At 52.0% G+C, this 14,220-nt stretch overlaps 2 protein-coding genes across 5 annotated transcripts; one reads left to right on the plus strand and one right to left on the minus strand.

Annotated features, from left to right (window-relative positions):
• Window positions 1-36: 36 nt before the first annotated feature.
• RAD51D (RAD51 paralog D) lies at window positions 37-4,074 on the minus strand. 2 transcript variants are annotated; one of them, XM_048966663.1, is made up of 11 exons: window positions 3,975-4,074; window positions 3,577-3,705; window positions 3,434-3,495; window positions 3,179-3,297; window positions 2,454-2,535; window positions 2,220-2,354; window positions 1,807-1,902; window positions 1,591-1,681; window positions 1,259-1,329; window positions 907-1,074; window positions 37-455 (listed from the first exon to the last, which is right to left on the minus strand). In XM_048966663.1, exons 1-11 carry the CDS (start codon window positions 4,021-4,023, stop codon window positions 378-380), a joined length of 1,080 nt encoding a protein of 359 aa, XP_048822620.1. In that variant the 5' UTR covers window positions 4,024-4,074; the 3' UTR covers window positions 37-377. The 2 variants fall into 2 exon arrangements, with proteins under 2 accessions (XP_048822620.1, XP_048822619.1); XM_048966662.1 differs by having other exon boundaries at window positions 3,434-3,705.
• Window positions 4,075-5,223: 1,149 nt separating this feature from the next.
• Window positions 5,224-14,156, plus strand: UNC45B (unc-45 myosin chaperone B). 3 transcript variants are annotated; one of them, XM_048966875.1, is made up of 21 exons: window positions 5,224-5,337; window positions 5,423-5,499; window positions 5,627-5,788; window positions 6,102-6,138; window positions 6,610-6,785; window positions 7,149-7,238; window positions 7,495-7,662; window positions 7,779-7,947; window positions 8,111-8,281; window positions 8,522-8,693; window positions 9,111-9,411; window positions 9,780-9,874; window positions 10,401-10,542; window positions 10,901-11,041; window positions 11,422-11,549; window positions 11,666-11,732; window positions 11,834-11,947; window positions 12,081-12,196; window positions 12,815-12,932; window positions 13,031-13,186; window positions 13,503-14,156. In XM_048966875.1, the coding sequence occupies exons 3-21, from the start codon at window positions 5,627-5,629 to the stop codon at window positions 13,767-13,769; spliced, it is 2,790 nt and encodes a 929-aa protein (XP_048822832.1). In that variant the 5' UTR covers window positions 5,224-5,337; window positions 5,423-5,499; the 3' UTR covers window positions 13,770-14,156. The 3 variants fall into 3 exon arrangements, with proteins under 3 accessions (XP_048822832.1, XP_048822831.1, XP_048822833.1); XM_048966874.1 differs by lacking the exon at window positions 5,224-5,337 and having other exon boundaries at window positions 5,344-5,499; XM_048966876.1 differs by lacking the exons at window positions 5,224-5,337; window positions 13,503-14,156 and adding an exon at window positions 13,310-13,472 and having other exon boundaries at window positions 5,344-5,499.
• Window positions 14,157-14,220: the final 64 nt, after the last annotated feature.

A 14,220-nucleotide genomic window follows, 5' to 3' on the forward strand; every position in this document is an offset into this window, starting at 1 on the left:
GAAGCTGAGCAGAAGTTGCCACTCATTGAATCGCAGCCTTGGACTGTAACAGTGTGCAACACCTTTATTTCTCAACCAAGAGCACCATGGGCTGCCCAAGGCAGCAGTTATGAGGTGGGAACAAAACCACAAACCAATGCAATGCCAAGGATGGGACAGCCCCACTGGTGGCAGAGGAGGGGTCCTGCCTGCCCCATGCCAACCACACATGTGCCAAGAGAGCTCTCCAGGGAACCCCACACACGTTTTCTCACAAGGCAGAAGAACAGGAACTGTTCTGTGCTGTGGGACTCAGAGGCAGTCTGTGCTCAGTGTCTGCATGGTTTTTTTTACAGCTCTCCCAGACCTTGACATTTGCTTTTCTGTCCCCATCAGGGTCATGGTGTGGGTGTCGCTGGCCTCTGTTCCTGCACATAATCGTTGCCAATATCCAGCTGCACCTGCATCCCTGTTGGCTGCAGCAGGAAACAGAAGAGCTCAACTCTACTAAGCCTGCATGAGCTGCACCTTCCCCAAGCCAAAGCCCCCAGCTCCATCCCCTTGAGGACTTTTTTCTGCCAATGCCCTCATTTTATCTGGGTCTGCTGAATGAATGCAGTTTAGCACACTTTGCTCTGAGAAGACCCCAGGTGCACCGTTATTGCCATTACTCAGCACAGGATCACATCTCTGCAGGTGTTCGAGCACCGTGACAGTGAGATGGGCTTGGGGACACACTGACCCAGGTTGCAAGCAGTGCCCCTCATTTAACAGAATAAACCCGAGAGCTCAGGCTGCTGGCATCAGGTGCCTTTCTCAGTAGCACACATCTGCCACTCTCCCATTGCAGTGTGTCCCCCTGGGGGGGCTGACTCTGCATCCCACTGCTCCACACCCACACCTCCCTTTTCTATAGCCAGAGCCCACCTGGCGCGGTGACTTGGCCAAGCAGGCAGTGTGTGGAGCAGTGCCCTCCTCCCACGGCGCTGCTCTGCCCTGCAGCAGCACACGGGTGCTGGGCACGAAGCTCCAGGAGCGGCCAAGTGCTGACTTGAGAGCGCCGGTGCTGCTGTCCCTTGTCACCTGGTTGGTCACCTGCCATGCACACACACAGGCTGTAAAACTCAGTGAAACTCCTGAGGTCACCAGGAGATGATGGCTAAGTTGTCACTTGATGAAGCTCTTTCCCTCCAACCAATCAGCCAAAGCAGCTGCACCAGGGGCTCCTAAACCTGGGCTCCCTGCCATGGCAGGAATGCTCACGGACAGCAGCACTCACCAGCACCGCCACGCTGAACTCCTTGGCCAATGTCTTCAGCTCCCGGGCCAGTTGCATCATGATGGCCAAGCCTGCAGGTGGAGCAGGTGTTGAGGGGTGGAGTGCTCAACCCAAACAGAGGGAGCAGCCCCCAGAGCTCACCCCAGAGGTAGAATCATAGAATCACTCAAGTTGGAAGACCTCTAAGATCAAGTCCAACCATTGACCCTCAGCAGCCCATTGCTGACGCTGGACTTGTGTGAGCCTTATATATGGTGCTCATAAGCACCTTCACACCATTTCCAGCACGTTGCCATCAGCCTCCCCGCCCCACAGAGCAGCTCAGGGCTCACCCTCTGACTGCCGGCCACCCAGCAGTGGGGACAGCACGGCTGACACGGAATCAATGAGCACTGCCTTGAGCGGCCCCGCCGAGCTCTCCACCTGCAGAACAGAATCAACCGTGCCACATTGAGCAACATTTTTTAGAGGTGTTACAGCTGCACTGAGGCTTGGATATCCCTGGGATGAGGTGACACTTGTCAAGGAGAGGAACTTGGAGGCCTTACCTGTTGGGAGAGGCAGTCCCGCACTTCATGCAGGGCACGCAGCATCTCGTAGATGTCAAACACGCGGATCACCTGCACCCGCTGCAGGGCCTCCAGCTGTGACACACAGCAGTGTCACCCTGCAACCTGCACTGCACGCACAGCACACCCATGTCCCTCCTGCCCATGCCACAGAGCCAGGGGCCTTCATTTTTCCTGTATTTACCCCCACTCCATGAACACTGTTGTCCCCACAGCAATGATGGCAGCAGCACAGCAGAGCAAGCTCAAGGAGCAATGGGTGAGGGACTGAGTCAGGCTCTCCCATTCTCCACTAAGAACAGCACCCAGCCTCAGTAGGAATGGGCCCAGCAGAGTCCATGAGGATAACGGTGGGCTGATGCCCATACAAGCAGGAAAAACACAGAACTCACCTGCTCCTCCTTGTCCTCCACGTGGGACTGGAGCATCTGGTAGAGGCGGGAAGCAGTGAACCCCCCCGTGGAGTCGAGGAAGACAACGTGCTGCCTGAGGCCAAGGGACACGCTGGCCGCGATGCTGAGGCATACCTGGAGCAGTATGGACCGGTCATCAGCTGCCCACCCATGGCACAATGAGAGCCTTCGGTGTCCCCGACCCCAGGCCAGGTCACCCCCTGCCCCACTCACCTGTGTTTTCCCACTGCCTGGTGCTCCTGCCAGCTCTGTCACCTCCCCGGTGTAAAGCCCTGCATCCAGCAGCTGGTCCAAGCTGTGGGGTGAGCACAAGGTAGGATGCTCAATATGCATCCCACAAAATGGGGACAGTGCTCCCACATACCAGTACCTATCACCCACTTCACAAAGGCAGAAGCCATGGGCTCTGCTCCCACCCTCCAGCCCTGACTCTCCATACACCGTGGGCTGCAGCAGCTCTGCAGTGCAAGAGAATCATGCTGAGATGGGAAAGAGCCTGGGAGCCAGGTTTGAACATCTGGGGTTTCTCTGCATCCCCACTGTAACAAGCCAACAAGGAGACTGGAGAAAGAGAAATAAGCCTGGGCAACAAAGAGCAAGTCATCTCTTTGCCCAGCCTTGGGAAATCATCACTCCAAACCCTCCCAGATCCATAACTCTCTTCTCAAGGGGAAGGCTGAGGGCAGCACATTCTCTAGTCTAGAACTGAGACATACAGCCAATTCCAAGAGGTGTGCAGGCACTTGCAAGGACAACAACGGCAGTGTCATCCCTCAAGGGACAGAGACCAGCTGACTTCACAGCCACAGGACATGAAAAGTCACCTCTGCTCTCAATGGGCACAGCCAGGCTGGGGTTGGTGACAACTGCTGGAGACAAATGGGACAACACTGAGCACACTGGGGGCATCACCACATCACAGCTTACTGGGCACCCACCTGGGGCTGCCAGTTGGCAGGATGGCAGTGGAGCTCTTGAGCTCCTCATAGAGGTCTGCTCCATTGGTAGGGAAGGCTGAGAACTGGGCCAGCAGCACACGGCGCACAGCCACCAGCGCCTGTTGGACAGTTTGTAAAGGGCCTAAGAAAGCCCACAGCCACCAACGTGCCCTGCAGAAGATCCCCCAGAAAAGCCCACCCAAGCAGGGAGCTGTGAGTGCCCAGCTTAGGGAGGATTCAGGGATAACCCGGTACCTTGTAAGACAGGGAACAGTTCTGGGCAACGTCCTCCAGATCCGATGACACAAAGTCCACCACTACAAATGACACAGAAACAAGAAGGGTGGAATGTGCTGATACCCCAAAGGGGCAGGAACCAACATCCCCCACCAAGTTACCGGTCCTGATGTTGCTTGCCCTGAGGAGTTGGATCATCTCTTCAGTGAGACCAGGGCACAGCCCGGCCCGCAGGACCACCATGGCCCCGGCACGGCGGGACGGAGCGCTGCAGGGATGGAAGCAGAGACCTGTAGGGAGATAGGATGGGCACCCAAGGGGTACCGTAGTGTACACGGGGGTACCACGGTGCACCATGAGGACATGCATCCCGCAGCATCCCCAAGGGGCCGCCCACACCGCAGTGATGCTGCGTGACCCCAAGTGGGTCCCTTTAGTGCCACCCGTCCCCAAACCACACACGCAGCCCATCACCGTGCCCACGGGGCGAGCCCTCCCCAGCAGCCCCACGCGTGTCCGGGAACGCTCAGAGCCACGCGGAGCCACGCAGAGCCCGCACCTACGGGTGGCCGAGGGGTCCCTAAAATGCCACCGGTATCGAACCTCATCCCATATCAACGCCCTTCCTGCTTCCTGCCGGCTGCGGAAGGGCTGCCGGGCTCCGCACCCCCCCTAGCGGTCTGATCACCCCCAAGGATGCTTCCAAAAACCGTGATCCTGCTTCTGGACAGCAATAGTAAGGGAATCACAGCTGAGAGCTGGTCTCTGTAGTGGATGCCTCACCAGCTGGGTCTAAATGGCCATCCAGTGGTCCAGAGTCTATAAATATTGGAATCAAAAGTGTAGGGTAAGATAGGGTACAGTACAGTCGATGTTCTTCAGTAACCACAGAATTATAGCATAGCTCAGGTTCAAAAAGACCTTCAAGGTCATCAAGTCCAACCACAACCTAACCACAATACCCTAACTCTAACAACCCACCACTAAATCATGTCCCAGAGCAAAGCTGAAGCCTTAGGCATCGTGTGCCCAGCACAGCCCCTCTGAGCCCCACCATTGCCCCAGGGCTGCTGGAGGGTGCCTTGATGGTCCCTGGGGGGTGATGGTCCCACAGAGCAGGCTGGCTCTTCCCAAGATCTGATGTGAGCAAGTGGCTAGAAACACCAGAGATGATGACTGCCTGGGGCTGGCTTCTGAGCAGACCTACTGGGGTGTGCAGGTGGGTTTGTGTGGTGGAAGATGAGGGTGCACTGGGAGGCTCTTTGCTGTCCCCAAAGATGAAGGGCACATGGGGAAACACAAAGGCTGATTCTCTCCCCCTCTGCCAGACACTTGAATTTCCTCAGGAAAAATTTCCTTTTGCTTTCTCATCCTCCAGAGGGCCCCCAGCACCCACTGAGCTGCACGGAATGTATTGGTAGGAAACATGGCTTACTTAGCCATGGAAGCTGGGCTGTGAGTGCTGTCAGGGGGAAGCTGCCCCTACTGAAAGCAGTGTAGGGAAGGGGGTTCTGGTGCTTTCTCTCTACGGCTGTTCTGGAAGGTGCTGGCAGCTGCCAGGCAGAGCCACTTGTCCCTGTGCAGCTGTCTCATGCCTCCCTAAATAGAAAGGGACAAGGCGCTGAGCACTAGGACGGGGGTCAGCCGTGTGAACTGATTTGTTTATGGCACAAAGCCCTCCCATTCCCACTCCATTCTCCATGCAGCTCTGCAGGTGATGGATAACAGGGATCCACCCAGTGGGTGGGAGAGCAGCATCCCCTCTTGGTGCCCAGAGCTGTGTGCCCTTACACACAGCGTCCCCCCACACGCTGGCTGGCGGTGGCCCCCAGCCGTATATAGCACAGGGGACAGGCAGTGGTGACAGGTGACAGTGACACGCAGCAGGAGCTGCCAGCTCTTGCCCAAACTTGGAGTGGGAGGTGAGCTCTTTCCCCAGCCGTTTGGACTCTCCAGACTTTCTGAGCTCTTTTTTGTTCTTTTATTTCTATTCACTGGTCACTACAGATCTACAGCTGTGGAGGTCTACTGCTGAGGAGCTGCAGCCTCAAGGAGCAGTTTGATTTTCTGAGCACTTCAGACTGGTAAGGTGCTTTTGTTCAGGGATATTCAACAGGCAGCCCAAACCAGAAGGGGCACAAATTTCATGTTTTTCCTTAAAACTCCCAAGCAGCCTAAAATGTGTGGGTTTTTTTTTCCTCTGCTCCCCAGATGGAGGACCCCATCCAGCTGAAGGAGGAGGGCAACAAATATTTTCAAGCCAGCGACTATGAGAGAGCTGCTGAGAGCTACACGAAGGCCATGAAGCTCAACAAGGACAGGGCACTGCAGGCCGTGCTGTACCGCAACCGGGCAGCGTGCTTCCTGAAAAAGGTGAGGAAAGCTTTGGGTCCCATCCGCATAGCATGAGCAAGCTGGTTTGGCTCAGCAATGGTCCCAACCCCAAATTGCTACAGGCTTTTCCATTGCTGCCTGCAGGCTGTTGTTGTCTGACCCATACCAGACATGCTTGTTTCCTTCCATCACCAGTGAGATGGTACCCAAAGCTCCCTTCTTGCCTTCCATAGGCTCCTATTGCTTTCATCAGGGTGCCCTGTTAGTGGGAACAGCTTGAGTTGCACCAGCAATGGGGTCACGCTCCACTGTCTCACTGCTGATGAATTGCTCTGCTCCTCTGGTTTTGCAGGAGGAATATGCCAAGGCAGCCTCAGATGCATCTAGAGGTAAGGAGAGGCTGTGTTTGTGTTCATCTGCTCCAGCCCACTCATATCTGCTTTTGGGGCACTGTTCTCATGGTGTTGTGTCCCCTAACACACAAGTGCTGGAGAAGGTATAAAAGGAGATGCAGCAGTTTGGTGCATCAGTGCTGGTTTGATACCAGTTCACTCTGAGATAACAATACCTATGCATCCAGGAAATGTAGCCAATGTATATTATAGGATCTAAGATCACCCAGTCCAACCATCCACCCTTGGCTGTGATTGTTCTACACCATGCCCCTCAGTGTGACATTGACCCCTTTCTGGAACACCTCCAGGGACAGTGACTCCACCACTCCCTGGGCAGCCTGTGCCAATGCATCACTGCTTTTTATGAGAAGAATTTGTTCCTAATATCCAACCTGAAGCAGATTTTACATGGGGGATTTTCAAGAAGCAGACCTTGATGCCCTGACCTTTGGATCCCTTTCCCAGCTATTGACATCAATTCTTCGGATATCAAAGCTTTGTACCGGCGCAGCCAAGCTCTAGAAAAATTGGGAAAATTGGACCAAGCATTCAAAGATGCTCAGAAATGTGCGACCATGGAGCCCCGCAACAAGAACTTCCAGGAGACCCTGAGGCGCCTGGGGGCTGACATCCAGGAGAAGGTAAGTCCTGGGGCTCATGGACCTGGAGATGTGGCACTGAGGGACATAGTGGGGATGGGTTGAGGTTGGGCTTTGTGATCTTAGAGGTCTTTTCCAACCTTAATGATTCCATGATTCAATGGCTTTGTAGACATAGTGGGAATGGGTTGGGGTTTGACTAGATGACCTGGTGGTCTTTTCCAGCCTTAATGAGTCACAATTCTATTGGGGTGAGCTGGGCAATCATACCTGCTTTCTGAGAAGCGATGCCCATGTTGTTATCCAGCTTGCTGTCCGCCATTTGGGGACCGTGGTTGTCTTGAAGTGCAAAAGGAAAATTGCTTTGTGGTTTTCTGATGCTGCACACACTTTGTGTTGGCACAGCTGCGCATTCAGTTCTCCACGGACATGCGGGTGCAGAAGATGTTTGAAATCCTGCTGGATGAGAACAGCGAGAAGGAGAGGCGAGAGAGGGTGAGAATCTGGCATCGCTCCTGTGCTCAGGGAAGGTGGGCCCCAAAGTACCCAAACTGGGATTCAACCTGTCCATCTCTGCCACCTTCCCTGCGTTTCTCTCCAGGTGCTGACTCGTTTTTTTTATAGGGAGGATCAAGACTGACCTCCAGGTGCACCTGGAGAAGATGCTTGGGATCAGAGCTGGGGATCCCAAACATATCCCAGAGGTGTTCTGGAAGCTGTGCTGCTGACCTCTCCTCTCTCTCCCACCCAGGCTGCCAACAACCTCATAGTCCTGGGCCGGGAGGAAGCGGGTGCCGAGAGGATTTTCCAGAACAATGGGGTCAGTTTGCTGCTGCAGCTGATAGAAACCAAAAATGCTGAGCTGGTCCTAGCAGCCGTGAGGACACTTTCGGGCATGTGCACAGGACATAAGGCTCGGGTGAGCAGCTTGGGACATTCACTGCTGTTGCCTTGTACCTGGAGAGCAAAAAATCACAGCTGTTCAATGCGCTCATGCCCTTTGCTAACAGCTCTGCTCTCTCCTTTCGGGGTCAGGCCACTGCCATCCTCCATTACGTGGGCATTGACAACATCTGCTCGTGGATGTCGGTGGACAATGAGGAGATCTCCCTGGCTGTCTGCAACCTCCTGCAGACCATCACTGACTGCTTGCTGGGGCAGGGCAAGGAGGAGCACCATGGCAAGGAGGAGGCTCTCGTGCTAGGTAATGGCAGTCCTTGGTCTTGTTGGAGAAGCAAGGGAGCTGGTTCTCTAACTTCAATACCAAAGTTGCAGCCATGTGATGGCTTTGACTGGTTTTCTCTGAGTTCACCAGCTTTCAGAGAAAGCTTCTCCTGACTGGCTGCTGCTGCCTTGCTTCTGTATAGATACTAAAAAAGACTTGAAGATGATCACGATGCGTTTGCTGGATATGTTGGTCAGTAAGAACGTATCTGGGCAGGGACGAGACCGAGCTCTCAACCTCCTCAACAAGAACATACCAAGAAAGGACCTGAAGGACCATGACAACAGCAGGACCACTTTTGTCATTGACAATGGTGAGTCCTTCCTCTCATCCCTGCTCTAACCTGGGAGGTGCTCAATGCCACAAACCCATGAGCAGAGCATTCTTTTCAGTAAATCCCTTGATAATTTCTTTGTCTAAAGATGATGTGATCAGGCTATAAAGTAACTGGCAACTCAGCTGGCTGTTTCACTGCAAAAACCCAGCAAACAGCATCCTGAGTTTTGGACAGGCCTTCTCTCCTCTAGCAGCCGTATCACTTCATTGTTTCCAGGCTTAAAAAAGATACTGAAAGTGGTGGGTCAGATTCCTGAGATGCCTGGCTGCCTTCCGCTGACAGAGAACACCCAGCTGACTGCCTCCATCCTCCTCAATAAGCTCTACGATGACCTGCGCTGCGACCCCGAGCGCGACAACTACCGTGTGATCTGCGAGGAGTACATCAAGTGAGTGGGGTGGGCTCCCTGCAGGGCTAAAGAAAGCCGTGGGGCTTTCTTAGATGCCAAACTGAGGCCTTTGGAGCTAAGGATTTGCCTGAGATCCTACAGGATCTTTGAGCATGGAGCCTCATGTACTCCTACCAGGTGGATTACAATCTTTGCATGAATCTGTGCTTGGCGTGTCCCAGATACCTGTATATTTTGCTAATGGTGCTCAGCCCAGCAGAGAAATCATAGAATATCCCAAGTTGGAAGTGGGCCACAGGGATCACTGAGTTCACCTCCTGGATCCACACCACCCAAAAATCAAGCCCTATCCTCTTGAAACAAAACTGCTCACTAATTCCTATCCCACAAGGAGCTACTCAAGGGAATGAGATCAGTGAGCACAAACTGTACGCTGACTCTGTCTGCCCCATGCAGGAGCAAAATTGACCCACAGAACATGGACAAGACACTCCACGCCATCCAGATGGTGTCTGGAGTTCTGCAAGGGCCCTTTGACTTGGGCAACAAGCTGCTTGGCATGAAGGGGGTGATGGAGATGATGGTTGCCCTGTGTGGGTCCGAGAGGGAGATCGACCAGCTGGTGGCTGTGGAAGCCCTCATCCACGCTTCCACCAAGCTGAGCCGGGCCACTTTCATCATCTCTAATGGAATAACACTCCTGAAGGAGATCTATAAGAAGACCAAGAATGAGAAGATCAAAATCCGAGCCCTAGTGGTAAGGATCCAGCCCCTTTGTCACCTCCTTAACCCTGGGTTTGGCAGAGGGAGGAGGTGCTGGGGACGTGCTGGGGACGTGTTGGGATTGCTCACCACAGCTCAGGGATGGCTTCTGGTGCTTTCCTTACAAAGGAAGATGCAGACCAGAAAAAGCACAGGTATTACTGGTAACCTTGAGGGCAAAACTGCTTAATTTTCCACTAAAGACATCCAATAAGGGCACAACATCTGAATTTGCTGTGCGACAAGCTGAAAAGCCTATTGGGTTTTTGGATGTTTCCTCTTAGACTTGACTTCCAATACTGGTTTAGGCTGACTTTGGGCAGAAACACTAGAGGATTAATGAATTATTCAATTCCTCCTCAGGGTCTCTGCAAGCTGGGCTCAGCAGGAGGGACAGACTATGGGCTGCGGCAATTTGCTGAGGGCTCCACGGAGAAGCTTGCCAGGCAGTGCCGAAAGTGAGTTGTACCTTGGCTTTAGTTCTGTTATTCCCGACTTTGCAAAGCATAACTATGTGCTCCTCCCTGGCTTCATTCCCTGCTGCGGAAATGCCTGCAGGGAGAATCATAGAATCAAAGAATCATTAGGGTTGGAGAAGACCTCTAAGATCCCTAAGTTCAAACCTAACCCATCCCACCATGCCCACTGACCACGTCCCTCAGTGCCACACCTCCACAGTTCTTGAATACCTCCACAGATGGTGACTCCTCCACTTCCCAGGCAGCCTGTGCCACTGCATTACCACTCTTCTGAAGAAGTTTTCCCTAATATCCAACCTGAAAACCTCCCCTGGAGCAATTTGAGGCCGTTCCCTCTTGTCCTTTTGAAAGAAAAGTTCTTGTCCCAAAGCACCCATAGGGAGTTGTAGTAGAACCCAAGTGCAGGCTCAAGCCTGAAATGTTCTCAGCACATTTGTTCTTCCTTCCTTCTTTCCAAAGAAACCAGTCCTGGCTCCTGAGATAAACGCAGATTTCTCTCTTCCAGGTGGTTGTGCAACACCAGCATTGATGCCCGCACCAGGAAGTGGGCTGTGGAAGGACTGGCATATCTGACCCTGGATGCAGACGTGAAAGATGACTTTGTGGAAGATGAGCAAGCCCTGCAAGCTATGTTTGAGTTAGCCAAGGTTCTACCCCCTTACAGTGTTCTCTCATCCCTCTTGTAGCAGCTCTCCAGAGTAACGCTATCTCCCTAAGCAGGAGCAGTTCTGACTGCAAACCCTCATCTCTAGTTTAGAAGAAGTTCAGTTTTGTATGTGCTGCTGAGATACCCAAAACTTGTTATCAACAGATAAGAGCAGAAGTTTGCTCTTAACCTTTACTATCAGTGACTGTAATAGGTGTTACCACATGAAAACCAAAGGCATCAAGGTTCTGACACCATCTGATGGGACTGTGTCCTGTTTGACCATAAACTTCAGTTTTTCCCTCATCTGGGAGTAAGCCAGTGAGCACTTCAACTGGGACTTTTATTTCTCTGTGCAGACAAGTGACAAGACTATCCTGTATTCTGTGGCTTCTGCACTGGTGAACTGCACCAACAGCTACGATACAAAGGAGCTGGTCCCAGAGCTGGTGCAACTGGCCAAATTCTCCAAGCAACACGTGCCTGAGGAGCATCCCAAGGTAGGCTGTGTGTGGCCAGGAGGTGCTCAGGTCTGAAGATTTTAGATGTTAGGTGAAAGTTCCTTACTCAGAGGGGGGCGATGCACTGAACAGGCTGTCCAGAGAGCTGTGGGTGCCCCATTCCAGGAGATGCTAAGGCCAGGCTGGATGCGGCTCTGGGCAGATGAGCTGGTAGGGGGCAGCGAGCCCATGGGGGCTTGGAACTATGTGATATTGAAGGTCTCTTCCTAATCCATTCTGTGATGATTTTCTTTGGTGTATTCATCATCACAGCCACCAGGTCTCCTGGTTCCCAGCCTATCAGGCTGAACCTGCTTTGCTCCCCAGCAGGATGGCAGCTGCTAGAGGCTAATCTCTTTGCCATGTCCTCCCCTCTGCAGGACAAGAAGGATTTTGTCGTGAAACGAGTGAAGCGGCTGCTAAAAGCTGGCGTTGTCTCGGCCTTGGCCTGCATGGTGAAAGCTGACAGTGCCATACTGACAGACCAGAGCAAGGAGCTCATCGCCAGGTGCCTGCTGGGCTGCTGGGCTTTGCCTGGGATAGAGTTAATTGCAAAGCCTTTGTCCTGTCCCGTGAGGGAGGGGGGTTATTGCTGCTCCAGTGAGCGGTGCTGTGTTTTTGCAGGGTGTTCCTCGCGTTATGTGATGACCCCAAGGACCGTGGGACCATTGTTGCTCAAGGTGGTGGAAAGGTGATTCCTCTTCTACCTGCAGCCCAGCCTGACGTGCATTAAATGTCTGTTGGGATCCTGCAGTGAGGGGAGGTGACATTTAATGCTTTCCTGTGTGTTAGGCCCTGATACCTCTGGCTGTGGAAGGCACAGATGTTGGCAAGATAAAAGCTTCTCATGCCCTGGCAAAAATTGCTGCTATCTCCAATCCAGACATAGCGTTCCCAGGAGAGAGGGTGAGTTTTAAAATAAAAAAGAGAGGTGAGAAACCACTTGTTTTGTTACTTTTCTTTTTTCAAATGAAAATCACCAATATCATTCAAATGAATATCACCAATATGGAAAAGTAGTGATACCTCTTGTTCTCAGGTGTACGAGGTGGTGAGGCCCCTCGTCAGCTTGCTGAACACCGAGAGAGATGGCCTCCAGAACTATGAGGCTCTCCTGGGACTCACTAATTTTTCAGGAAGAAGTGATAAGCTTAGGTGAGTGCTGCTGCTTTTTGGGCTTCTTCCCCGCCCAGCTGCTTTATCAGGAGTGAATCTGAATTTTACTTCAATGCTTTTCTCATAGATTTGGGAAGAGTGGTTAAGTTGAGCTGCCTCTGCCTTTTTGTTCAGGTCTCTGAACAAAAAGATCCATAAAATACCCAGTAAGAAGTGTTTTTCCTCTGGAAAGGGGAAAAATTGCATGAATTCAATTTGCATTAGGCAAGGAATAAACCACATATCATGAGTCCTTGTGCTGTGGGCAGATTTATTTCAAGCCCCCCACATCTCTCATCTGTCTGCAGTTAATGTTTTAGGTTGATTACAGGAAAAGAGAAAATGATTTCAAATTAACGTAGGGCAGATTTAGGTTGGATGTAATGAAGTTTTTACAATGAGGGTGGTGAGGCACCACATCGGCTGCTGAGAGTTGGGATGATGCCAGTCCCTGCAGACCCCCAGGGTCAGGCTGGAGAGCTGCAAGCACTGATGGAGCTGTGGGTGTCCCTATGCACTGCAGCAGTGGGACCAGATGGCCTCTGGGAGTCTGTTTGAACTCCAACCATTCCATGATTATCCCATCTCATGATGTGGTTTGATTCCTCTTCAACACAGGATGAAAATAGTCAAAGAAAGGGCACTGCCAGACATTGAAAACTACATGTTTGAGAACCATGACCAACTCCGACAGGCAGCCACGGAATGCATGTGCAACCTGGTGGTCAGCAAGGAGGTAACTGCATCTCAGGTCTGGCTGCGTGCAGCAGCTCCTGAGGCACCTCGATGATGCATTCACACTGCGCTGTCTCTGGATTCTGTGACTTTTTCCAGGTTCAGGAGCGGTTCGTGGCTGATGGAAATGACCGGCTGAAGCTGGTGGTGTTACTGTGTGGTGAGGATGATGAGAAGGTCCAGAAAGCAGCAGCAGGAACCCTGGCCATGCTTACAGCAGCACAAAAGAAACTCTGCTCAAAGATGACTGAAGTGGTAAGACATAAGCCTAATTACCAACAGTGTAGGCATAACCTTGAATGCTTCTCTTAAGGAAGATGCAGTCCGTCAGCTGTCCAGTGAGGAACTTAGTGTGCATGCTCCTTGTTCATCCCACAGAAAGTAAAGCAACTTTTCTTAAGCCAGCTTCCAAGGCTTCATCTTAGAGATGAAACCATTAATCTATAGCTGTTCTTCAAGTGAAGCCCAGCATATAAGCTGTCAGGCAAGGTTAGGAATGCAATATTACGCCCTTAAAATTTGATTGAGGTATTCTTCAGACCAGTACTAACAACATTTCCCTTCCTCGAAGACCACCCAGTGGCTTGAAATCCTGCAGAGGCTCTGCTTGCACGATAACATGGACGTGCAGCACCGTGGACTGGTCATCGCTTTCAATTTAATCAGCGCCAGCAAAGAGCTGGCAAAGAAATTGGTGGAGTCAGAGCTCCTGGAGATCCTGACGTTTGTTGGCAAGCAAGAAGATGAGCCCAAGAAGCAGCATGTAATTAACGCAGCACGTGACTGTCTCACAAAGTGCATGGATTACGGGCTGATCAAACCTCTCTCTCGAGCGTGAGGAAATGGAAAGTACCAGAGAGGGTTGGGTGGGGAAAAAAACTTACTGAGAAATGTGAAGAACAGAGGCATGAAGAAAACCCCATCGCCAAGGCAAGGAATAGAGCCTGGGGAGAGTTTTGAGGGATTGGTGTTTGGAAAAGGAGGCATTTGCATCAGAAATTTAGAAAGCATCCGTCTGAGCTCAAGATGGTGTAAATCCATTCATGACCCCCATTCAGTTGTGCAACCATTCACAGCTCCTAGTACCACGGTAGCACCAGGCTTAATTGCCTCCCATCCAGTGGTCAGAACATAAAGTGTGTGCTTTTCTTTGTGTTTTTAAATGGCTTTAAGCAGTGTGTAAGAGTGGAGGATGAACTCTTAATAAAGTCACTACTTTGCTCCACGTAGAATCTCTGCTGCTTTGCTTTAATCAAGCAAATGAATGGTCGAGGGCAATACTCAGTTGC

This window comes from Lagopus muta, chromosome 20, assembly GCF_023343835.1.
Source record: "Lagopus muta isolate bLagMut1 chromosome 20, bLagMut1 primary, whole genome shotgun sequence".
NCBI classification, from domain to species: Eukaryota; Metazoa; Chordata; class Aves; order Galliformes; family Phasianidae; genus Lagopus; species Lagopus muta.